This window comes from Stegostoma tigrinum, chromosome 6 (assembly GCF_030684315.1).
Source record: "Stegostoma tigrinum isolate sSteTig4 chromosome 6, sSteTig4.hap1, whole genome shotgun sequence".
Classification (NCBI taxonomy): Eukaryota; Metazoa; Chordata; class Chondrichthyes; order Orectolobiformes; family Stegostomatidae; genus Stegostoma; species Stegostoma tigrinum.
Window position 1 is genome coordinate 83,898,017 of NC_081359.1, and position 27,667 is coordinate 83,925,683.

The following is a 27,667-nucleotide window of genomic DNA, read 5'->3' on the forward strand; positions in this document are numbered from 1 at the left end:
TATCTTAAAAGTTTGATGGAGACGGAGAACCCACAGAGTCTACAGCAGTTGGAAAGGCTGTTGCAGAGCCAGGCACATTTTGCTTCCGCACCTTTGCAAGTTTTTAGCTTTCATGTAGTCCACATGCTCGTTCAGGACCATCATTTCTACCCGAACTTTATATATCACTGGACATGACCTTACATCAATCATGCCTGTTATTCATGCAGGGTCATTTCCATGGTTCCTATGCCAAACTTCGTCCTCTGAAGTAAACTGCCTCTCTTGCTCAGCAGAGTTTTGTATCCGGTGTTGGTGTTCCTGATGCCATTTTAGCCCGCCTTCAAAGTTTGGACACTGAATAATGGATGGCATGGAGCTGTCCTTATGAGGAATATCATTTGACTTTCGGAAATACCCACAGTCGCTGCTGGCAGTCAATGGCCCATTATCTGTGACTAACACTTCTGAGAGTCCATATATCATAAAAGATGCGTGCAGTTTTTCTGTCTTCGTCCCCATGTTTGACAAATGAACCCTATGCGTGTCCAGCTGTTTTGAATGGGCATCCACAATGACTAAGAATATTGAACTCATGAAAGGACCTGCATAGCCAATGCATAACCGAGTCCAAGCATTACCTGGCCATTCCTATGAATGTGGGGGAAATGCTGGTGTTAATTTTTGTCCTTGTTGGCATTCTGGGCACTGCTGCATCAACACAGCTATGTTTGCATCTAATCTTGACCACCAGACATAACATCTTGCCATCATCATCATTTTGGATATCCCTGGATGACCCGGGTAGAGTTCAACCAGTGTATGGCAGCAGCCTTTGCTTGGGACAATCACTCTCTTGCTCCCTAGTTATAACGTGCCATCCTCTGTGATCTGGCATCCCCAGGTCCAAAAAGGTTTGAAATCTGTTTGTGATGTTTGGTTTCAACTATTTCTACCAGCTGTTTCAGTTTTGCCAGGACCAGATCTTTCTGCGTCCAAAGTCTGATATTGTCAGCTGCAACTGGAAGTGGTTTCAGGAAATTTAAAACTATTACGGACCCTTCCAGTGGGAGTACCAGTGGGAGGCAGCTCAATGCATCTGCATTTGCTACTTAGCCTCCCGTAAGGTGTTCCAACATATAACTATATGTAATTAGTATTGGAACCCATCACTGAATTCGACCTGATACTATGGGTGGTACTGCCTTGTCCTCATTAAGTCGACCTAGCAGTGGTCCATTATTATTACAAATTTATTTCTGTAAGGGTATTGATGGATCTTCTGGTCTCCAGATATGTCTGCCAAATCTTCCTTGTCTATCTGGGTGTATTTATGCTCTGCATTAGCCAAAATACCAGATGCATACACTAATGGGCATTTCTCTCCATTGAGCCACCTCTGAGCTAATACTACCCTGATGCCAAATGGGTAGGCATCATATGTCAATACCAGATCTCATGTGGATTCATAATGTGTCAACACCTGAGAGAATGGTAGCTTGTTCTTCACTTTCCTGAAAGCTATGGCTTGGCTATGCAACCATTTCCAAGGCTGACCCTTTTTTAAGAGTTGCTACAAAGATGCCAGGATGGGGAGCAGGTTGTGAATGAACTTTACTTAATAATTCACCAACCCAAAGAACGATCAAAGCTCTGGCACTGATATGGGAGCTGGGGCACTTTTGATTGCCCTCAATTTATTTTTCAACAAGTGTGACTTTGTCTTGTAGACTCAGTAGCCCAAGTAAATCAACTTGGGGGTGCCTGGAACATACATTATTCCCTTCCGAGGTGACATCCATCTGGAGGAAATGTCAAAGGACTGTATCCAACTCCTCTAAATGTTCCTTATTGGTCTTCCCTGTTATTAGCCAAATAGATAAAGAGCAACCTGGGTAATCCATCTAAAATATTTTCCATTGTCCACTGAAAAATTGTAAAGGTTGATGATATGCCAGACGGCATTATTATTACAAACACTTATGGGTATTAATTGTAGCATACTTCTAGGAATCCTTGCCCAACCACAATTGCAAGTATGGTTCATGTCCAGAGACTTGAAGGATAGCACACCTGCCAGCTTCACAAATAAATCCTTAATGTGAGGGATTGAGTACAAGCGGTTTACCATTTGTTTAAAATCCCCGTAAAGGTAAACTGATCTTCCGAGCTTCACGATTTGGTTGGCTGGCGCTGACCATTCCACAAACCAGTCTGTCTGCAGGTTGTTTCGATGATTCCTTTGCTTTCCAGAATAGTGATTTCTGCCTCGACTTCTGCTATTAGGCAAATGGCACTGAGCAAGCCTTGGAGAATTATGGAATTGCTTCCTGGTCAACATGCAAGGTAACCTTGGTTCTTTTGATAGTCCCTAGACCTTCCTAAAACCGTACAGGTATTTAATTTGGACCCAATTCAGGCAGCCATTTTTTAATCAAAAAATGATTAACCTATTTAGGTCAGAGATAATGGGAACTGCAGATGCTGGAGAATTCCAAGATAATAAAATGTGAGGCTGGATGAACACAGCAGGCCAAGCAGCATCTCAGGAGCACAAAAGCTGACGTTTCGGGCCTAGACCCTTCATCAGAGAGGGGGATGGGGAGAGGGAACTGGAATAAATAGGGAGAGAGGGGGAGGCGGACCGAAGATGGAGAGTAAAGAAGATAGGTGGAGAGAGTGTAGGTGGGGAGGTAGGGAGGGGATAGGTCAGTCCAGGGAAAACGGACAGGTCAAGGAGGTGGGATGAGGTTAGTAGGTAGCTGGGGGTGCGGCTTGGGGTGGGAGGAAGGGATGGGTGAGAGGAAGAACCGGTTAGGGAGGCAGAGACAGGTTGGACTGGTTTTGGGATGCAGTGGGTGGGGGGGAAGAGCTGGGCTGGTTGTGTGGTGCAGTGGGGGGAGGGGACGAACTGGGCTGGTTGAGGGATGCAGTAGGAGAAGGGGAGATTTTGAAACTGGTGAAGTCCACATTGATACCATATGGCTGCAGGGTTCCCAGGCGGAATATGAGTTGCTGTTCCTGCAACCTTCGGGCGGCATCATTGTGGCAGTGCAGGAGGCCCATGATGGACATGTCATCTAGAGAATGGGAGGGGGAGTGGAAATGGTTTGCGACTGGGAGGTGCAGTTGTTTGTTGCGGACTGAGCGGAGGTTTTGCAGAACACCTCCGCTCAGTCCGCAACAAACAACTGCACCTCCCAGTCGCAAACCATTTCCACTCCCCCTCCCATTCTCTAGATGACATGTCCATCATGGGCCTCCTGCACTGCCACAATGATGCCGCCCGAAGGTTGCAGGAACAGCAACTCATTTTCCGCCTGGGAACCCTGCAGCCATATGGTATCAATGTGGACTTCACCAGTTTCAAAATCTCCCCTTCTCCTACTGCATCCCTAAACCAGCCCAGTTCGTCCCCTCCCCCCACTGCACCACACAACCAGCCCAGCTCTTCCCCCCCACCCACTGCATCCCAAAACCAGTCCAACCTGTCTCTGCCTCCCTAACCGGTTCTTCCTCTCACCCATCCCTTCCTCCCACCCCAAGCCGCACCCCCAGCTACCTACTAACCTCATCCCACCTCCTTGACCTGTCCGTTTTCCCTGGACTGACCTATCCCCTCCCTACCTCCCCACCTACACTCTCTCCACCTATCTTCTTTACTCTCCATCTTCGGTCCGCCTCCCCCTCTCTCCCTATTTATTCCAGTTCCCTCTCCCCATCCCCCTCTCTGATGAAGGGTCTAGGCCCGAAACGTCAGCTTTTGTGCTCCTGAGATGCTGCTTGGCCTGCTGTGTTCATCCAGCCTCACATTTTATTAACCTATTTAGGTGATTCTTTCTCAATCAATTTTGGCCTAACAAGCTTGAGCCTGACCAATTTACTATAATCATGGGAAACTAAATCAATTGCTTCTCATAAGAGATCAGAATCAATTTTCTACCCTTATTCTGTAAAGGTTCCCCGATATAGATTCTCAATCTAGCTGAGACCTTGCACAAACCTAAGGATTGGAGTCCAGAGTGAATTTTGTTGAAGACTTGTTCTGTGATCACTGAACGGCCATGCCAACATTGAGCTCCATTAGAATCGAATGACTATTTAACCAGATGTTTATTTTTGTTGATTCTGATTTGGATGTTGCTACATAATTTAACTGTTCCAAACCAGATGTAGGTGGACTTTCTAGGGAGTGCACACTCCTGGATACCAGCCTATAAGTTCTCCTTCTCAATATAGGTCCAGCGGGACACTCTTGCTGTCTCAAGTCCGCATACCAGCAACAACTAAAAATGACTTGTTGAGCCGGACCCTGAAGAAAATTTTAACTGTTTGGCTGAGGCTTGATTCTATTTTGGAGTTTTGCTACAGGCTGACCTAGTGTACCCCTGTTCTGAGATAACACTTTGTGAAGCTGGATGAACACAGCAGGCCAAGCAACATCAGTGGAGCATGAAAATTTGACCCTCTTCAGAAAAGGTCCCGACCCAAAACGTCAAACTTTCCTGCTCCTCTGCTGCTGCTTGGCCTGCTGTGTTCATCCAGCTCCACACCGTGTTATCTCAGACTCTCCAGCATCGGCAGTTCCTACTACCTCTGTACCCCTGTTTTGGATTTGTCCTGACTGATGCAATGCAATTGCCTTCATTGAAGTGATGTTCCGGCATACATGGCCTGGTGAGTGTGTCCACTTCCATTGGAATATCCTAAAGCTCACTTGCTCCACTTGCCACAGTTTCCAATGATAAAGCTAGTTATATTTCCTGTTTGAAGTCCAGCTGGGATTCAGCTATTCGGCACTTTTGCGTGGCTACATCATTAATCCCACATATTAAATGGTTTCTCAGCAACTCATTAAGGGTTCAGCCAGTTGTCACATGCCTCTGCCAGTCATCTTGACCTAGTCAAAACTATTGATATGGATTTGTCTAGTTCTCGAATTGTGGAATTAAATCGATAGTGACTCAGAATTAGAGGATGCTTGATATCGTAATATGCCTTAACTAAACTTTGAAAGGTTTTAGAATCTGGTCCCTCAGGGAAAATTAGACTTCTAATAACAGAAAAACCTGTGGATCCACAAGCAGAGGAATCACTCATTTCTTTTGATATGCCCCAATGTCATTTGCCCGAAGAAAGTAATGCATTCTTTCCCAAGACTGGGCTCAGTCTTCGACGGCAGGACCAAACAAGTCAATCTTTCCAAATAACAGCATTAGGCCAGAAATGCATACTGCAACTCAAAGACAATTGTTGCAAGCAAATTTCTTCAGAGCATTCTGTTCTGTCATTGCTGCTGAAATAATTCCCCAGAGGCCTGTATCCAGTCAGCAAGCCAACCTTTATTTACACATAGAGTGTCTTTGACATTGATCCAGCTTTCACATAGCCAGTTTTCAGAGTGAACAGGATGTGTGACATTCCTGTTCTTTTGTATCAGCCAGGACTCCCTGATTGGACCAAATTAACAGCCCTAATCAGGGAACTTTTACTCAGTGAGGTCCACCTCCTGGCTGACCTTGTTACGGTCACTAACAGTGCAGAAAAGAGTTACAAGGATGTTGCCTTGACTTGAAAGTTTTATAATGGGTGCATGTACGGAATGAGCTGTGAGAGGAAGTGGTGGAGATTAGACAATTACAACATTTAAAAATAATCTGGATGAGCATATGAATAGGAATGGTTCGGAGGGATGTGGACCAAATGCTGGTACTTGGTACTAGGTCTGATTGGGATGGCGCAGACTAGTTGGATTAAAAGGTCTGTTTTTGTGCTGTATAACTCAATCACTCTGTGACTGCCTCCATCATGATTCCAATAGCTACCAGTGCATATTCTATTCTTTAGGTCTTGCCCTGAGTTCACTTGCAACAGCTGGTATTGGCCCGATCCCTGATGAGTACCTTCTTTACTAGTGCATTTGAGGTCTGAGTCCTGTCTGATCTGCTTCCTTTGACATTATGGCCTTAATCCAACACTGAAATGTCCCAAGTCCTGGTGACATCTCCTCTGGATAAAAGAAAAATGGCATTTGCACACAGTTTGTGGATGAAATCCACACTCATCACCAGTTGTTTAGTTTGTAATTTGCTGCGAGCCATAGTCGAGGGAGGCACTTGTAAAACTCTGAACTGGAGCACTTTATTTTAGATGCTCACACCTCCACAGCTGGCTCTACCTAGACTCAGCCCCTGGCTCAGTGCCTTGCGAGTCATCTGACCAACTCTCTTAAAGGGACAGCACCCCAACTATATACATAACACCCCCAAATTTTGTGATAGTCCTAGGTCTGAGAATGCTCCCAACTTGCCCGTTAAGATTGTAGCTCCAGCAACATTCATGAAGCTTGACACCATCCAGGACAAAGCAGCCTACATGACTGGAACTACATCTGCAAACATTCAGTAACTTTACCACCATGCTCAGCAGCAACAAATGTGTGCTATCTACAAGTTGTGCTGTAGAAATTTGCCAAGGATCCTTTGGCGGCACCTTCTAAGCTTATACCCAATTGTCTAGAGTATTTGGCAAATTTGGTAAGATAACATGTTATGTCAACAAGGTGTTTTACAAGCAGTTATGAACATCAGGTTGGCACCTTGCCACCACTTAACACAACTTCTGCAACTTTGCTTGTGTAAAGCATAAAAGATGAATAGGAGTGATGTTGATGTTGAGATGGGCCTCACCGCACTTGTCAAATGATTCGGCCACACATCTTGCTGAAACCATCTCATTCTGAAAGCTGTAAGATTCCACCTAAAATCTATGACTTGGTTAGAATCTCTTGAATGATGTGATAGGGGCAAAAGCAAGACTTAAAGTATCTAAAGCAAAACTTTGCTACAGAGATGCCGTTCTCATGGAGTGTTCAGATACCTTTAAAGCAGATCTATTTTCCTTCTGTGATCCTTCTGTGAACAGACTTCGGGATTGTATATTTTTATAGCTGATTTGGAGACAGTTTATTATATTTCTATCTATACTTTCAAGTACAAAGAAATGCAGTACCCCATTAATGCCAACATTAAAGAACCACTTTATCTTATTAATTTTTAATGTATGATTGAAAGCAATACATTTTAGAGATCTAGAGGTTATAAATTATTTTTCACTCATGATGCTAGTTATTATTCAGTTGCAACATCAATCATGAATAATAACATCAGCTACTTGTGGAACATAACTCCCATCCCACAGGCTGTCATAATGTGCCCTCTGTGTGTTGATTTAAAATGAACATATATGCAAACATTAATATTAAGCAACAGGTAATTAGAAAGGAAAACTTTGTACAACAATACGCTGCATGGAAATTTTGACCTTGGGTTTATTAATGTTTTATGAGTAAGCCTCAGCTCAATTGTATGCCTCCACAGGCATTGAACATACCTTAAATCAGCCTACTTGCCTTGCCTATAATGCCCCAGAAGGAGGATTAGTATGGACAGCCGAGTTGGGAGATCATCTTGATGTTGTGAAGTTGGAGGATTAATCCTGTTTTTAAAAAATGAGCTAGTTTAAAAATAACTTGTTATTTCTTGACTGCTAAAGCAACCACTGAAGAGTCCTGAGCAAGAACCCTGCTCCACTTATCCAAAATTTCCCAAAGAAGCAGAAACATAGAACATTGTAGCAGGAGTAGGCCATTCGGCCCTTCAAACCTGCTCCACCATGGCTGATTATCCAAATCAGTACCATGTCCCTATTTTCTCCCTGTACCCTTTGATCCTTTTAGCCTTACAAACTAAGTATAACTCATGTGTGAAAACCTTTAGTGTTTTGGTCTCATCTGCTTTCTATGGCAGAAAATTCTACAGACTCACCATTCTGAGTGAAGACATTTCTTTTCATCTTGGTCCAAAATGGCCTATCCCATATCCTTAAACTGACCCCTGGTTCTGGATTCCCTGGTCATCGGGAGTAATTTGTTTCTATGAGATCCCCCTTCATTCTACAATAATGGTTGTAGTTCTTCCATACACTTTTTAAATGTTTGCCATTACCTATACCTTGTCAACCCTTTCAGTGGTGTTCTCAAATTTATCATAGCCAGTTCATTTCATACCGCTGTTGTTTCCCTTATATAGATTCAGGACTGTAGTCTTACAGTCAACGATGACACTCTTATTTTAATTAAGGATTCTATCATATAATGGTCTACCTTTGCCCAGGCCGCTTTGCACAGCTAGATTGTCAATTATTCCTTGCTTACTACATAATACCCAGTTTAAGATGGCTTGTTCTCTCACTGATCCCTCAATGTGTTGATCCAGAAACCATCCTGTACACATTCCAGGAATTCCTCCTCTACAGCATTGATTTGACTAATCTATGTGTAGATTAAAGTCACCTATAATTACAATAGTACCTTTATTACTCGTACATCAAATTTTCTGCTAAATATCTTCCCCCAACATGAACACTAAGCTGGAGGTCTGTATACAACTCCCATGAACATTTCCTTTCCCTTGTTTCTCTGCTCTACTAATGCAGATTCCACTTCACGCAAGTTAATATCCTTCCTCACTATTGCATCAATTTCCTTTTTAACCTGTAATGCTTCCCCACCTCCTTTTCCTTTCTGTCTGTCCTTCCTAAACCCTGAATAAATGTAGATAGTCAGTTCCCATTTTTGGTCCTGTTCGCTTGATTTTGCATTTTGTTCCTGTTTGATTCTTGCTCTTGAATTCTCTGCCCATCACATATATTGTTGAAATGTGCTACTTCACTTTATTCTTTCAAGGTTTTCTTTCTTTGTTTTTCAATACATTTGTTCTTGCCTTTAATTGTTTGCATTTTGGTAGCAATTGCAACCTTTAAAGATAATTTTGTGTGCAGTGTCAACAAGAACTGCATTTAATACAGCAAAAATTTGTTTTTTGTTTACAAACCTCATCAAATGTGCCAACTAAATTGGAATCCGATTTTGTGCCCCTCCATTTGCTGTAATGATATTTTACACTGTCTTTCATTCATTATTTCGCTGCATACTCAATTTTTCTTTCTTATCCCTCCCAGAACAATTTGTTTTCTTATTCACTTGTTGCTTAGTTATTTTACTGTGTCTTGCTACTCGTCCAGATTTATGTTCCTAAATATGAACCTGAGCTGTAGATCAAAGGGAATAACTTCTAGATGACATCCAACCTAATCCACCAGTGGAAGGCAACAAGTCATGGATGATGTAAGATTCAAAAAGTGAATGCCAACCACTGGTGAAGTGATCTGGATCTGGACTAAAAAAAATGAGTGAGTGTTCTAAGAGGCATGTTATCACTGAGTCTTGCGTTTGACCTTGCAGTAACGTTGGTGAATTTTGTTTCTATTTATTCCTTCATGAGATGTGAACAAGACTGGCAAAGCCAGCATGTGTTGCCGATCCCTAATTGCCCCTTGAACTGAAATGACTGTTAGACTTTCAGAGGGTTCTTTTTATTCACTCATGGGTCGCAGGCATCACTGGTTGGCCAGCATTTATTTCCCATCCCCAGCTGCCCTTGAGAAGTTAGTGGTGAACTGCTATCTTGAACCACTGCAGTCCAAGTTCTTTAAGTTAAATGACAATGCCCTAAGGGAAAGAATTCCAGGATTTTGATCCAGTTACCATGAAGGAACAGCAATGTATTTCCAAATCATGATGGTGAGTGGTTTGGAGTGGAATTTGCAGGTGGTGGTGTTGCCATGTACCTACTACTCTTGTCCCTCTGGATGGAAGTGGTCTTGGGTTTGGAAGGTGCTGTCTGAGGATCTGTGGTGAATTTCTGCAGTACATCTTGGACATAATGCACACTGCTGCTACTGCGTGTCAGTAGTGGAGGGAATGGGATGCTTGTGAAAGTGGTGTCAATCAAGTGGCCTATTTTGTCCGACATGGTGACAAGATTTTTGAGTGATGTTGAAGCTGCATCCATCCAGGCAACTGGGGAGTATTCCATCATACTCCTGAATTGTAGATGGTGCACATTCTTTGGGGAGTCAGGTTGTGAGTTACTCACCTTAGTATTCATAGCCTCTGGCCTGCTGTTGTAGCCACTCACTTATGTGGTGAGCCCAGTTGAGTTTCTGGTCATTGGTAACATCCAGGATGTTGATAGTGGGGGATTCAGTGATGGTTAAACTATTGAATGTGAAGGGGGAATGATTAGGTTGTCCTTTATTGGAGATAGTCACTGCATGGCATTTGTGGCTGTGAATGTTACTTACCACTTGTCAACTCAAACCTGATATTGTCCAGATCTTGTTGCATTTGAACAGTATCTGAGTGTATCTGAGGAGTTGCGAATGGTGCTGTATATTGTACAATCGTCAGTGAGTATTCTCACTTCTGACCTTATGATGGACAGAAGGCCAGTGAGCAAACATTTGAAAATGGTTGGGCTGAGAACAATTCCCTGAGGAATTCTTGCCAAGATGTCCTGAAACTGAGATGACTGACCTCTAACTTCCCACATGCCACGTATGACTCCAACCAAAGATGAAGTTTAAATTTCCAGGAAATCCCTGGCAGGTCTCTGTTTGGCTTGTGCTATTATGGATGTGTTGTACCAGTCAAATTCGTGTCCTTCTTTGTCTGTAGATACTGAGACCAGTGAGAATTGGTCATGTCACTTGGTGGCTAGTTGGTGTTAACATATCCTTACTGTCAGTTTTCTTCTAGTTTGGCCTATAATGTTTCACACAGTCCTTGGATGGTATTTTGAATATTATATTAGTTTTATTGGTTGTGGGTGTGGGATCCTTTACATTTGTCTGTAGATGTCACAGGGTGATTGTTGGTTTGTGAGCTACCCTGATACCTTGTGGCCGTCTCTGACCTGTCTCTGACGCACAGTAGGGTGACTAGTGTGCCTGACCATGTTGTGTCTTCTTGTTGTGGCCTGTTGCGGAGGTAACAACGGTTTGTGCTTTTTGGGTGTCCATTCCTTTTAAAAATTCTGTATAAATTCTTCAATTCTGCTTTGTGCAATTCCAGGTCGCTGCAGTATGTTGTGGTTCATTTGAATAATGTCCTGATGCGGCTGCATTTATGGGTGTCAGGGTGGTTGCTAGTGTAATCAAGTCTCTGGTCAGTATGTGTGATCTTTCTGTATACTTGAGTCTGGAGTTCCCTGTTGTTCTTACATTCTACTGTTATGTCTTGAAAAGGTAGTTGGTTTTTGTTCTCTTCTTCTTTGGTGAATTTTATTCTGGTGAGGATGCTGTTTATGTGTTGGTGCGTTTCCTCTAGTCTTGTGCAATTTGATAATCACAAATGTGACATCAACAATGGAGTTCCTCAAGGTGTACAGAAGTGGCAGTGAAACTCTGTTTCTATCTATAGGGATGCTATCAAACTTTGAATTTCTCCATCATTCTCTTTTAATTTTAGGTCGTCAGCATCTGCAACATTTTGCTTCTGTTGTAACAGCTGATAGGATATCAGCTGATAGGATGGTGAGGTTATGTTTTATGAATTATAATTGGGAGAATTAAGATTGGAAACATAAAATTGCTTAATGTCTTCAGTCAATTTTAATTGTCAGTATATTAACTCCAAATAGGCACCAAGTACTGAAATACTTCTTTTTAAGATTTCTGAGTATGCCCACTAACTGCATAAGTAATACAGTAAAATTGTGGATCAAAGTTGTATTGGACATCTACTTTATGGCACACTTGTTAGACGTTTTTTATTTTTATTGCCACTTTAGGAGAATAATACTACATTTGCAGATCTGCTTTTTAGATTCTGGCATGCACTTTCTGTTCACACTGTCGCTGCTGATCAGAAGCTCTGACCGGTAATTGTGGGAAATTATCAGAGCCCTTGTTTGCAAATCAAATACACAGTAATTTTTTTTCCATTAGTGTGCTGGGCTTTTCCAGCGCTTTGGAACTGTCGGAAAAGTGAAATGTTTCTGTGTATTTGCCCCAATTTTCTATTGAAATTACAGCAGATGAGGAAAATCTTACAGAAATGCATGGACCAATATTTTCATTTATAATGCACTATATGTAACAAATTTGAACTAACTTTGAAATCCTAAGCTATCAAGGAACCAAAGAATAGACAACTTGCAGGGCAAAATCAAATCCAGGTCAAAGCAATGATTGTATTTTAAACTCCATTTAATGATCTGGATGTTCTGATGGCAAACAGCTGTTATTCCAGTCTGTCTCGTATTCTATCTTTCATGCTCGCCCTTTTGCACTCTACCCCATACACTGTTTGTCTCTGTTTCTCTCTGATGCACTCCTGGATGCACCCCATCTCTCCCCACCACCCCCCCTCCCCCTACCACCACCACCTCCACCTCCACTTCCACTACCACGACCACCACTGGCCCTCTGTGTATCTCCTGCACTCTCCTGCATTCCCTGGCTCTCTCTCTCTCCCCTGCAATCTCAGTCCCTCTCTTCTGCATCCTATGCCTGTGACGTCTCCCTCTCTCTCTCTCTCTCTCTCTCTCTCTCTCTCTCTCTCTCTCTCTCTCTCTCTCTCTTGTCTGCCAGTCTCTCACTCGTTTCTCTTGTGCACTGTTATTTTCTCTGTCATACATTTGCACTCTTTTGCTCCCCTGGACCTGAGATGATGGATGTGTTGCAAATGAGGAAAATTCAGGATGACTGCGAAGATGCCAAGATGTGCTTCTTCACTCCAACTTGTCTAAAAAAAAAATCAGCTGAATCAGTTGGCTGGTGTGTGCTATTGTTGCAGTGGCTTCTCCATGTGGCTTCCCTGTCTACTCCTTCATAATTGCGGTCCTATCCCTGGTGCCTAAGCTGCTGGTTAACAGGTTTTTTTTAAATTCATTCGTGGGATGAGGGTGTTGCTGGTTAGGACAGCATTTATTGTCCATTACTATTTGCCCAGAGGGTAGTTAAGAGTCAACCACATTGCTGTGGGTCTGGAGTCACATGTAGGCCCAGACCAAGTAAGAATGGCAGCTTCCTTCCCTAAAAGACATCAGTGAATCACGTGGGTTTTCTGACAATCAGCAATAGATCCATGGCCATCATTAGATTCTTTAATTCCAGACATTTATGGAATTCAAATTCCATTGTTTCCCATAGTGGGACTTGAACCCGGGTTCCCGGAACATTACCTGGGCCTTTGGATTAACAGTCCAGCGATACTACCACTAGGCTACTAGGTCACTAACAGCCCATCTCCCGCCACCCCTCCACTCCTTGGATTCATGGCCATGGCTCCAGTGTTAATGCCTTGGCTGAATGAAGTAACCTATGTTTGCACTGTTCACCGCTTCTACAATTCCAGCCTGCTTCAACCTCTTTTTTGCTACTGATCTACTCCCTGGCAAATCTATCAGCAACAAAAGTCAGAGAGAATCAGCCTGTGATTGGAGGTGCAAATCATGCAGAATCTTTTACACCTGTTTAGCTGTAGTTTGAACTGTGGCTGCATGATCTCGAAAGAGATGCATGGCGGTCCAGATTTTGACCCAAGGGTTGTATGTTGGACAACCCGAGTTTCACTGGTATGGAGGTCAGGATGAAAAATGGTTAGAGATCTGAACTAGATTAGATTTCACTTACATGCATGATATGTAAATTTCTTTTTGATCTACAAGGCTATTTTAATTCTTAAAAATTAGAGACATAAAAAGTTCAAGTAGTATCATCATTCTCAAGTGAAAAATTCTGTTGCTTTATATCCTAAAATATCTAATTAAATTCAAGTTTTAAAAATAACTTTATGCTATTTCCTGTCTCAGCAAATTAACATTGATTAACAAGTGAATACAAGCAATGCACAATCTTTTTTCAATTGAAATTTATTGAAGTGCCATATCAAGATGTTTTAGTCTAATTGTGTATTCATAATAACTGATCATTACAGCATTCTAGTTTCTTTAATTGTACCAAAATCATACTCTGAATACAGATTTTTTAATTTTGCAGGACAAAGGCTACCATAAATATGTTATTAATTTTCTAATTGATTTGCCTAGCAATATTCTACAAAGTTTATCTCAAAAAGTGGATTCAACAGTTAATTATCATATTCTATTGCACAAAACTAGGAAAGACATTGGGCACCAGCTGCAAAATAGCCCTTTGCCAATGTGGACCATTTAGAAGTAATTACCGTCTATCTATTATATTGCTGAGTAGAAGGGTCATGCACTTTGTCTTCTGTATCCCTCAGTTGTAGCCCTTAGACATTTGTCCAGCACTGTAATTATATATTGAAAAATCACTGATGTAAATAAACTACTCACCATGGCCAATTATAGAAGTATTTAGTTTTTGAGTTTTGCAACAAAATCTGTATTTCTTAGTTGTTCAAATGAGAATAGTTTTCTCAAACATTTGGCAGAAAGCACTGGAAAATATATATATTTTTAAAAAGACAGGTTGCAACATGATTTTTGGTTCATATATCGCATGTAGCGTTAAACTATACCTGCTTCATGCTATATGATATAATCTTGATGAATACTGTCTGCATTCAATAATTATACAAAAATAACATTGCTGTGAAAGGAAAACTTAAAATAGTTGTTAAGAGATCATTCCAGACCTTGTTTCTATATTTTAAGAGAATTTGGTTTACTGAGAGGATACAGAGTATGATTAGTAATGACTTGTATTAGCTTTCATTATGGAAAAGAAATTAACCTGTTGTATGCAAATAGAGTTTGTGCTTCTCATTTCAACAAATCTACTTAGTACAAAGTTTGGCATAGATGTATTTTCCTTCTGTCTTGTAAGCTGTGGAAAACCGACTTGGTAAAATTCACACTGAAGTGGACTTACTCGAAATTTCCGTTAACCGTGTTTTATAGTGTGTAGTACAGATGAATCCAAGCCCATGGGAATTTGAACACTTCCGTGCAGTGGCATTTAAAATTAAATACCCATTGGAGTACTGAAAAGGGTTCCATGATGCAGGTTCCACTAATATAAATTTTTTTAGGTTTGTGTTTTCTCTTGCTTTAGATTACGTATTCCATACTTTTATTGCAAAGAATCAAATGAGTGTTAGAAATGGGAAGTTTACAAGTTTGTTATAGTTTGGTTCTATCTGTCCATTCTGAGATAAAATGGAGTTATGAATAGGGTCATGTGACCTACTCCAAATTTTGTTAAACAAGAAGCCAGAGTGGCCTGGTCACTGTGTGAACATTGTGAGCCCAAGTTTTTATTTCTTATTCATTCATGGGATGAGGGCATCGCTGACCAAGCAGCATTTATTGTTCTGCCTCAACCTCTCCACCCCTCTCACCCACTCCAACCTCTCCCCTGCAGAACGGGCAGCCCTCCGCTCCCTCCGCTCCAACCCCAACTTCACCATCAAACCCGCAGACAAGGGTGGCGCAGTGGTAGTATGGCGCACTGACCTCTACATCGCCGAGGCCAGACGCCAACTCTCCGACACCACCTGCTACCGCCCCCTCGATCATGACCCTACACCCGAGCACCAAACCATCATCTCTAACACCATTCATGACCTCATCACCTCAGAGGACCTCCCACCCACAGCCTCCAACCTCATTGTTCCCCAACCCCGCACGGCCCGTTTCTATCTCATTCCCAAAATCCACAAACCTGCCTGCCCTGGTCGACCCATCGTCTCAGCCTGCTGCTGCCCCACCGAACTCATCTCCACCTATCTGGACTCCATTTTCTCCCCTTTGGTCCAGGAACTCCCTACCTACGTCCGTGACACCACCCACGCCCTCCAGTTCGTCCAGGACTTCCAATTCCCTGGCCCCCAATACCTCATCTTCACCATGGACGTCCAGTCCCTATACACCTGCATTCCGCATGCAGATGGCCTCAAGGCCGTCTGCTTCTTCCTGTCCCGCAGGCCCGACCAGTCCCCATCCACTGACACCCTCATCCGCCTAGCCGAACTCGTCCTCGCCCTCAACAACTTCTCTTTTGACTCATCCCACTTCCTACAGACTAAGGGGGTGGCCATGGCCACCCGCATGGGCCCCAGCTATGCCTGCCTCTTTGTAGGTTACATGGAACAGTCCCTCTTCCGCACCTACACAAGCCCCAAACCCCACCTCTTCCTCCGGTACATTGATGACTGTATCGGCGCCGCCTCTTGCTCCTCAGAGGAGCTCGAACAGCTCATCCGCTTCACCAACACCTTCCACCCCAACCTCAAGTTCACCTGGGCCATCTCCAGCACATCCCTCACCTTCCTGGATCTCTCAGTCTCCATCTCAGGCAACCAGCTTGTAACTGATGTCCATTTCAAGCCCACCGACTCCCACAGATACCTAGAATACACCTCCTCCCACCCACCCTCCTGCAAAAATTCCATCCCCTATTCCCAATTCCTCCAGCTCCACCGCATCTGCTCCCACGATAAGACATTCCACTCCTGCACATCCCAGATGCCCAAGTTCTTCAAGGACCGCAACTTTCCCCCCACAATGATCGAGAACGCCCTTGACCACGTCTCCCGTATTTCCCGCAACACATCCCTCACACCCCGCCCCCGCCACAACCGCCCAAAGAGGATCCCCCTCGTTCTCACACACCACCCCACCAACCTCCGGATACAACGCATCATCCTCCGACACTTCCGCCATCTACAATCCGACCCCACCACCCAAGACATTTTCCCATCCCCACCCCTGTCTGCTTTCCGGAGAGACCACTCTCTCCGTGACTCCCTTGTTCGCTCCACACTGCCCTCCAACCCCACCACACCCGGCACCTTCCCCTGCAACCGCAGGAAATGCTACACTTGCCCCCACACCTCCCCCCTCACCCCTATCCCAGGCCCCAAGATGACATTCCACATTAAGCAGAGGTTCACCTGCACATCTGCCAATGTGGTATACTGTATCCACTGTACCCGGTGTGGCTGCTTCTATATTGGGGAAACCAAGCGGAGGCTTGGAGACCGCTTTGCAGAACACCTCCGCTCAGTTCGCAACAAACTACTGCACCTCCCAGTCGCAAACCATTTCCACTCCCCCTCCCATTCTTTAGATGACATGTCCATCATGGGCCTCCTGCACTGCCACAATGATGCCACCCGAAGGTTGCAGGAACAGCAACTCATATTCTGCCTGGGAACCCTGCAGCCTAATGGTATCAATGTGGACTTCACCAGTTTCAAAATCTCCCCCTCCCCAACTGCATTCCGAAACCAGCCCAGTTCGTCCCCTCCCCCCACTGCACCACACAACCAGCCCAGCTCTTCCCCTCCACCCACTGCATCCCAAAACCAGTCCAATCTGTCTCTGCCTCCCTAACCTGTTCTTCCTCTCACCCATCCCTTCCTCCCACCCCAAGCCTCACCCCCATCTACCTACTAACCTCATCCCACCTCCTTGACCTGTCCGTCTTCCCTGGACTGACCTATCCCCTCCCTACCTCCCCACCTATACTCTCTCCACCTATCTTCTTTTCTCTCCATCTTCGGTCCGCCTCCCCCTCTCTCCCTATTTATTCCAGAACCCTCACCCCATCCCCCTCTCTGATGAAGGGTCTAGGCCCGAAACGTCAGCTTTTGTGCTCCTGAGATGCTGCTTGGCCTGCTGTGTTCATCCAGCCTCACATTTTATTAACTTGGATTCTCCAGCATCTGCATTTCCCATTATCTCAGCATTTATTGTCCATCCTAATTGCCCACAAGGCAGTTAAGAGCCAACCACATTGCTGTTGGTCTGGAATCGCATGTCGGCCTGATCAGGTAAGGATGTCAAATTCCCTTCCCTAAAGAACATTAGTGAACCAGATGGGTTTTCCCCGACAATCGATTCATGGTTATCATTAGATTCTTAATTCCAGACATTTTACTGAATTCACATTACGCTGTCTGGTGGGATTTGAACACTGGTCCCCAGAACATTATCTGGGTCTTTGGATTAATAGTCCAGCAATAATACCCCTAAGCCATTGCCTTCCCAATTGTTTTGCTGGGGAAATTGTGCTAGGTGCTCATAACTATAGAGAATAGGAAGAACCTTTGTGCTGATTTTCTATAGACTATTAATCTCCAACTCTCAGACAGAGTTGTTTTGTAAACAGTTATTCTTTAAATTGCCTTTTGAATACCAAGTTGGAATGGAGTTGGGATTCAGAAGACAATTAATCACTATTTCTCTCTGGATACATGGGCATGTGATTTATATTGCCATGCCAATGAACTCTGAGAAGAGAACAGGCCATGATACAGGGCATACTTAAGACATTTGTGAATCTTTCGAACAGGTTACCCTGCAAGAATCAGAGAGAGAGAAACAGACAGTCATTATTGCTCATCATGCAGAGTTAATATACTTAGGCTCACCAGTATTTATTGGAAGCTATGTTGCCATTATTGTTTATTTCGAATTATCCAGGAAGTGTTGCTGAATTGCATCAAATGTTGGATACATCTAAATCTGTGTTGCAAGTGATAGGTATTCACTGATTTATATTCTGTCGATATTTTCCGAGAACTGTATGGCCATCTTATTTTTCCTACTTAAATGTAGAAAATGACTATGCTGTATTTAATTTGTAAGATACACATTCTATATTTTTTATTCATTCATGGGATGTGCACATCGCTAGCCATGCAGCATTTATTACCTGTGCATAATTGCCCTAGAGAGAAGGTGCTGGTGAGCTACATTTTGAATTGCTGCAGTCTGTTTGTTAGACCTATAATGCTGTTGAGGAGGGAATTCCAGAACTTTGAACAAACAACAATGAAGTAATGTGATATATATCCAGTCAGGATAAGTGGTGGTGGTGTTCCCATACATCTGCTGCCTTTGTCCTTCTGGGTCGTTTTTGAAGGTGCTTTCAGAGGAGCCTTGGTAAGTTGTTACAGTGAATCTTGACGATGGCGCACATTGCTGTCACTGTATGTCAGTAATGAAGAGAGTGAATGCTGAATTTGGGATGCCAGTTAGCTGAAATGCTTTATCCTGGGTAATGCTAAGTTTCTTGAGTGTTGTTGGAGCTGGAGTCTTGCAGGCAAGTGAAAAATATTTAACTACACTCCTGCCTTGTGTCTTGTACATATTAGCAGGAATTAGAAAAACTAGAGATAAATTACTCGCTGCAGAATTTCCAGCCTCTGACCTGTTCTTGTAGCCTCAGTATTTAGATGTTTCCAGTTTAGTTTCTGGTCAGTGGTAGTTCCAGGACATTGATAGAGTGGCATTCAGTAATTTTAATACCATGAACGTCAAAAGCCAATGGTTAGATTCTATCTGGCTGTCGGTGGTCATTGCTGAGCACTTGGGCAACGTGAATATTGTTAGCCACTTATTATCCCAAGCTGTCCAACTCTTGCTGTGGATAGACGTGGACTACTTCAGTACCAGTTCCATTGGTACTAAACATTGTGTAACAAACAGTGATCATTTCCATTTCTGACTTTGTAATCAAGGGAAGCAGCTGAAAATGGCTGGCCCCAAGATGCTGCCTTAAGGGACTCTTGCAGTAGATACGTGGGGCTGAATTGATTGATTCCCAACAACTACACTTGTTTTCCTGTGTACTAGCTATGGTTCCAGCCAGTGGAGAATCTACCCTTTGATTTCCATTGACTCTAGTTTTGCTAGGGTTTGGCATAAAATGTTGCCTGAAGACGGTAATGATGTCAGAAATCCAATGATCCTGGCAAAAAAAAATCCTAAGGTTTTCTTATGTCTTCCTCTATTCTATCAAGCACTTCCTTTGTACTATTTGAACTTTACAGCTTAGTGTTATCCACAAATTTTGAAATTGTGTTTCCAGTTCTTACATCAAAATTGTCAACATCATTGGTGAACAACAATGCATCCATCCTTGTGGAATAGTATTTGTAAATCTAAGTAGTTATCAACTTAACCACTGTAACCACTGTACTCTGTCTTGAGTCATAAACCAATTCAATATCTCGTATTTTAATTGTCTATTACTCCAAATGTCCTGAGTCCACTGTGTTTTTACTTTATCAAAGGCCTTTTGGAACTACAAACATATTATACCTGTTGTATTACATTAGCTACATTATTACATTAGCTACCTTGATGTCAAACATTGATGACGTGATAACATCTTAGTTAGAAGGTTGCATGCTCCGTTGAAATACTGCTAGACTACGGTACTGTCAGTAGTGCCATTGCTCTGATGAAATGTTCAAGCTAGAACATTTATGTTTCTTGTGGTCATCAAGAATCTGTCTGTTTCAAAGAAGAAAAATGGAGTGAGTTCTCGTGGTGAGGTGGCCAATATTTATCCCTCAATCAATGTCACAAAGATAGAAGGTCTGATCATTAACACATTGCTGTTTTGGGAGCTTGCAGTGTTTTCCTTTATTCTTTCATAGAATGTAGGTGCTGTTGACAAGGCTTACATCTTTTTGTCATAATTGCCCTTTCAAATGAGTAGTGTGCCGTTTAGGAATCAGTCACATGACAAATAGATCACACGTAGGCTATGATAGGCAAATACAGCAGATCAAATGGGCTTTTATGACTACCAGTACTACTTTTAAGTTTTAAATCTGAAAAATTTACAGATTGACTGCCTTCATTACAACAGATAACAGACTTCAAAAATATTTTTAAGGGTTAATAGGCAATGAGCCTTCCACAGGTTATGAAAGTTGCTGTATTAAAGCACCTGTCTGTCTCCTCTCCTCCTATCTTTTCCTGTACCCATTTTCTATTCGCCTCTCCCTCTGTAATAATTTAAGAACCCCCTTCCCCTCCCTCATTTCTGAAGAAGGGTCTAGGCCCGAAACATCAGCCTTCCTCCTCCTCTGATGCTGCTTGGCCTGCTATGTTCATCCAGCTTTGCACCTTGTTATCTCTGCATAAAAGCCAGCCTTTTTTTCTCTGTTATTGCATCAAGGAATTCAATTGTGCTGATCAAGCATGATTTCTTGTGGAATCTATGCAAACACATTATATTTTCAGTTTCAAGATGCTCTTCAATTACATTTCTTTAAAAACTCTACCTTTTCGATTTCTATTGCACCTTTGAGTGCCTGTATTTTCCTATCATTGACATTAAGTTCATTGACTTATAGTTATGTGCAGACTGGACTGTCATTTTTCTTTCTCTAATATGTTTAAGGAATTTGAATAAATGTGTAAAATTGTTAATTACTTACTTTCATGCCAATTTTTCTCATCTTTGTAAGTTTTATCTACATTTCTTATAAAGCTCTGTCTTCTGTATTCATTTATCTTGGTATCCTGGCATGTTTTTCAGATGCACAAGATAGTCCATTAATATGTAAATTCTTAATTTTGCCTAGATTTTAAGTCCCTGTAATCTTGCATACTGCTGGACTAGTGATTGAATTTTAGAATCTACTATCTGTTGCAAGTGAATCACATATTGTTATAAACAAAAGTATTTGTACTCTTTTGCAGGCCTGGTGTGCATGAAGTCTAGTACCTCTGTCGTAGAACTGGTTATGTTGCTATGTTCACAGGTAAGGGACGTCAAAGGATTATTTCCCAAACTATTTTGTTTAACTTGTGTGTACACAAGGAAACTGTTAATCAACACAAGGATCTATAGATATAGAGAATTAGTAGAACATTAAGATTAGTGAAATTTGAAGAAGATAAATTCAAAATGTATTGTTGGACAGATTTTGGGTGTCACACAGATAATGCAGAATATCCTCCAAAGGATCGAGTAACCAGCAGAAGGTACACATTGGTGCCAATGACTTAGGAAGAGAAAGGGATGATGTTCTGCAGAGAGAATATAGGAAATTAGGCTGAAGGTTAAGAAGTAGGTCCTCGAGGGTAGTAATATCTGGATTACTCTCGGTGCCATGAGAGTAGGAATAGGAGGTTAGGGCAGATGAATGTGTGGCCAAGGAGTTAGTGCAGAGGACAGAGATTCATGTTTTTGGGCCATTGGGATCTCTTCTGGGTTAGAAGTGACCTGTATAAGGACAGGTTGCACCTGAATCGGAAGGGGACGAAAAACCTGCCAAGGAGGTTTTCTAGAGCTACTCAGGAGGCTTTAAATTGGTAAGTTGGCAGTTCGGACCCAAAGAGATAGTAAGAAAAGAGATAAGTCTGAGGCTGGTATTTTAGAGAAGAGGAACATGTTAAATAGTGATAATGGGAACTGCAGATGCTGGAGAATCCAAGATAACAAGGTGTGGAGCTTCATCAGAGCCTCTGATGAAGGGTGTAGGCCCGAAATGTCAGCTTTTGTGCTCCTGAGATGCTGCTTGGCCTGCTGTGTTCATCCAGCTTCACACTTAGTTATCTTGAACATGTTAAATAGTCAGGTTAGACAAGAGCAAGGCAGAGAATGAGGGAAGATTGATAAACTACATTTATTTCAATGCAAGACACCTAACAAAGAGGGCAGATGAACTCAGGACATGGCTGGGAACATAGGACTTGGATATCTTAGCTGTTACAGAAATATGGCTCAGGGAGGCACAGGACTGATAGCTTAACATTCTAGGCTGTAGCTGCTGTAGAAAGAAGCAAAAGGGGGGCAAAAGAGTAGGGGATGTGACATTTTTGGTTAGGGATACTGATTTACTGGGCAAACATCCAATGAAAGTACAAGGTAGAACTGAGAAATAAGAAAGGGGTGATAACCTTATTGGGATGGTACTATAGGCCCCTCAATAGTCAATGGGAAATTGAGGACCAAGTATGGAAGGAGATCTCAGATATCTGTAAGAATAATGGGGTTGTAATGGTAGGAGATTTTAACTTTGCAAACATAGATTGGGACTGCCAAAGTGTTAGGGGTTCGGATTGGGAGGAATTTATTAAATGTGTACGGGAAAATTTTCTTATTCAGTATATGGGTGTACCTCGTAGAGCAGGAGCAAAACTTGACCTTCTCTTGGAAAATAAGGCAGGGCAAATGATTGAGGTGTCCTTGGGGAGCACACTGAGGCCAGTTCTATCAGTGTTAAATAGTTATGGAAAAGGATAGACCTGATCTAAAAGTTAAAGTTCTAAATTGCAGTAAGGCCAATTTTGATGGTATTAGACAGAAATTTTGAAATGCTGATTGGGAGAGGGTATTTTCAGGTAAAGGGACTGTTAGAAAATGGGAGGTGCTGAAAAATGGGATAATGAGAGTTAACACATAGTATGTTCCTGTTAGTGTGAAGGGCAAGGATGTAAGTGGAGAGAATTCAGGATGACTGGAAAAAAACAAAAAACATCCTTCTAGTGAAAACAATTCAATTTATCCAACCTGTCCTCATAACTAAAAACTCCCAGACTTGGTAATATTCTGGTAAACCTTCTCTTCACCATCTCCTAAGCACCTACGTCCTTATGATAGTGGCGACCAGAACGACATTCAGTATCCCAAATGTTGCCTAACTAGAGTTTTATACAGCTATAACTTAACTTGGCAACTTTATATTCGATGCCCTGGCTGCTGAAGGTAAGCGTGCTATATGCCTTCTTGAACACCTTATCCACCAATGTTGCTACTTTCATGGATCTGTGGACCCACATGCCCAGATCCCTTTGTCTGCCAATGCTGCTATGGGTCCTGCCATTTATTGTACAATTTGCATCTGAATTTGATCTTCCAAAATGCACCATCTCACATTTGTCTAGATTAAACTCCTTCTGCTATTTCTCTACACAAATCCACAATCTAGCTATATCCCACTGTATCCTTTGACAATCCCCTTTACTATCTGCAATTCCGGCAATTTTTGTGTCATTGATAAACTTACTAATCAGATCCACCTACATTTTCCTCCAGATCATTTACATATATTACAAACAACAAAGGTCCCATGACTAATCCCTGTGGAATACTTCTAGCTATTGATCTCCATTCTTAATAGCACCCTTCCACTGCTATTCTCTGTATTCTATGACCAACGTGATTGTGTTTTTTGAAGAAGTGACAAGGAAGATTGATGAAGGCAGAACAGTAGACATTGTCTATATGAACTTCAGCAAGGTGTTTGGCAAAATTCTGCATTGTAGAATGGGTAGCAAGATTAGATCACATGGAATCCTGGGGGAGCTAGGCGGTTGGATACAAAATTGGCTTAAAGGTGGGAGACAGATGGAAGGTTGCTTTTCAGACTGGAGGCCTGTGACCAGTGATGTGCCACAAGAATCGGTGCTGGGTCTAGTGCTTTTGTTGTTTATATAAATGATGTTGATATGAACATAGGAGGTATGGTCAGTAAGTTTGCATATGACACCAAAGTTGGTTTTGTGGACAGTGAAGAAGATTATCTCAGAATACAACGGATCCTTGATTAGATGGGCCAATAGGCCAAGGGATGCAGATAGAGTTTAATTTAGATAAATGTGAGGTGTTGAACTTGGGTAAGGCAAATCAGGGCAGGACGTATACAGTGAATGGTATGACTCTGAGGCGCATTGTTGAATGAAGAGACCCATTGGTGCAGGTGTATAGTGCCTTGAAAGTGGACTCACAAGTAGATAGAATAGTGAAAAAGGCATTTGACACACTTGTCTTCATTGGTCAGTGCATTGTTTACAGGAATTGGGATGTCATGTCGCAGCTGTACAGAACATTGGTGAGATCACTTGTAGAATACTGCATTCAGTTTTGGTCTCCCTGCAATAGGCATAATGCTGTTAAACTCGAAAGGATTTGACAAAGACTTACAAGGATTTAGCCAGGATTTGAGGGTTTGAGCTACATGGAGAGGCTAAATAGCCTGGGTCTCTTTTCCCTGGAGCATCAAAGGCTGAGGGGTGACCTTATAGAAATTTATAAAATCGTTAGGGGAATGGATAGGTGAATAGCCAAGTTCTTTTTCCCAGAATGGGGGAGTCCAAAACTGAGGGGGCACAGGTTTAAGGTGAGAGGGCAAAGATTTTGAGAGACCTGAAGGGCAACTTTTTCCAAACAAAGGGTGCTGCAAGTACAGGACGAACTGCCAGAGGAAGTAATGGAGATGAGTACAATGACAAATGACATGCATCAAAAGGGTTTACGAGGGATATTGGGCCAAATGCTGGCAAACTTTTTTTTCTTTATTCATTAACGGGATGAGGGCGTCACTGGCTAGGCAGCATTTAATACCCATCCCTAATTGCCCAGAGGATAGTTCAGAGTCAGCCACATTGATGTGGGTCTGGAATCACATATAGGCCAGACCGGTTACAGATGGCAGTTTCCTTCCCTAAAGGACATTAGTGAACCAGAGGTAGTAGGAACTGCCAATGCTGGAGAATCTGAGATAACACGGTGTGAAACTGGATGAACGCAGCAGGCCAAGCAGCATCAGAGGAGCAGGAAAGTTTGACGTTTTAGGTCAAGGCCCTTCTTCAGAAATTAGTGTTCAGATGTTGGTGAACCAGATGGGTTTTTCCGACAATCAACAACGCATGATCATCATTGGATTCTAGATATTGCATATGTTCCAAACCACCTTGTGGCCCTTGAATTGATGACTGGAAAGCTCAGTTTCACTGTCCTTTGTTAGATCATGAAGATTAATGAAACCTAGCTGAATCCCTTCTCAAATGGATTGTGAGTATTGTTTTGCTTTGAAAATCCACAAAGTCTGTGACTTAACAGACAATTACTTCTTCACTAAACAATGGTTAGATGCTGAAAATCAAAGTCATTCAGTTGCAGTTCATATTGGTTCTTTTCCAGAATGTAACCCCGATTGATGTAAAGCACCTATCTTAATCACTCCTATGCTGAAATTTATGTGACGCATTGAAGTTTAAACAGTACCGTTAAATCGTATTTTTAAATGTTCACGTGAATATGTTCACTAAGCAGTATGCAGAAACAAAAATCAATTATGCTTGGTCATCCATTTAAATTGAAAAATACTGACAGTTGAAACATATTATCAATTCTTTTGGATTCTTATATTGAAAGGTTGAATTGGGTAGTGAATGCCACAAACATCTAATGCAGTCACATTGTCATTAAGTTGCCTATCTTGAATAGGCTACAGAAAATACAGCCTTTTTACATGCTATTGCTTTGGTGGACAACTTTTAAATTATTAATGTTGTATAATTGCTTCATATGATTATTTTAATATCATTGGTACCAGCTAAAGCATACACAGTTAATGTGTTTTGCAACAGAATATATAGTCCTTTGAAACATAACTAAAAGAAATGAGCAACCAGGACATATTAAAAATGGAAATGTAAAAATGGGACTTCCCACCCATTCTAACCACAGAACAATTGTATAATCAATCTGACAAACAATAATGAAATAATTAGTGTTTATAGGTACCTTCTGTAAATATACAAATGCTTTCATTTCATTTGATTGTTACAAGATATGAATTATTTATATTCTTAAGCAGCAGTGTTGCATTATTAAAATCAAAAGAAACCATTAGTTGCAAAATCTACATTCAATTGTTCATAAAACCTATGTTGTTTTTTTTGCCCTTTTGCCTTGTGGATTTCTGACTACCAGCAGAATTCTGTAAAATATATATTTATGCACTAAATGTCCAATTGGCATTGGTGTTTTAAGTCATTATGTAATACAGAAGTAGTACACATGAATCAAGTTCAATAAGTAGAAAGAAGAGGAAATGTGAACTGCATAACTTTATTATCTGCCAATTTTTACTATCATTATGTTGGCTATCAAAAATGTTTCCATTTCATAAACGATTCCTTACCAAATCGTTTAGAATTCACAACTTTCCTTCTCCTACTTCACAAAGAAGATCAAAGCTATTTTTCAGAATTTAATATATATACCAGACATGTCCACATACCTTACAAGTCCCGAATATATATTTCAGTATTCATCTGCTCGATTCACGTAAGGAAGCCATTAGATGTAAGTCAACTTTTTTTTCCTCCTGGTATGAGTGATTGCTGAACAGAGAGGAAAGAACTGTGTTGGCAAGAATCCTCTGTGGAATTAAGGCATCAAAAATCTCCTGCAGGGCACTTGTAATTTTGTAATCCCAAACTTCAGCCCAGATTTCAAGGAAAACTCCTTAAGGTTCATAATGAGCCTTTCAGCAGCAAAACATAGAATTTATGGAGAGCTTTGTAGGGTTTAAACTGAGTTTTAATATACAAGTTAGTGTTAAAGGATCTTCATCTGCAATCTCTGTGTTTTACTGCACTGTGCCGGAAAGCAACACAACATGTGGATATTGTCTCCTAATGATTCCATCATCTAATCATGAGACTAGCTTTACTCATTTCTTGGCTCCAGGAATTTCTGCATTAAGGACCCAGGAGATGAAACTTTGCCTCATGTATTGATTAGGACTAAGAGTTTGAAATTTGAGCTCTCCTCCTCTGTCCTTCACAAGGCTTTTTGGTATGAATCTAAACCTGACTGCTGATGAGAATGCAGTATAAAATTACAAATGCATCAATGTAAGTCAAATAAATGTTGCAGCGTTGCCACAGAGGGAACTGCTTTGATTTATTCTTTTTTTCTGGAAAATCATATGTCGGACTCTTTTTTCAGTTAAACTGCCACAGAGTTAAGTATAAGATTGAGAAAGATTCCCTTTACCTTTTAACAAAAACATTCTGTTGATTAAACTTACTCATATCTGTGAATAAAAATGAATATACTATATTTTTCTCAATTTACCTTATCAATTTTTCACAGCTCAAGTATTTTTAACATCAAAAATCTCATATCAACTACTTCAGATTGTCATTTTTTAAAAAATATGTGTTGTTGGACAAAACACTAACTGCCAGAGGCTTAAGTCTAAAGTATGGTCTAAATTTACATGTGGTTTCAGGTTGCAGATGTCTGAAAG

At 41.7% G+C, this 27,667-nt stretch overlaps 1 protein-coding gene across 3 annotated transcripts in view; it reads left to right on the forward strand.

Annotated features, from left to right (window-relative positions):
- The window catches only part of nbeaa (neurobeachin a), an 828,675-nt gene that overhangs the window by 333,228 nt on the left and 467,780 nt on the right, over window positions 1-27,667 (forward strand). For all 3 annotated transcript variants that reach the window (XM_059646713.1, XM_059646714.1, XM_059646715.1), the window contains one exon: window positions 21,318-21,379. In XM_059646713.1, the coding sequence (XP_059502696.1) occupies window positions 21,318-21,379 (62 nt within the window). The remainder of the gene's footprint in view (window positions 1-21,317; window positions 21,380-27,667) is intronic.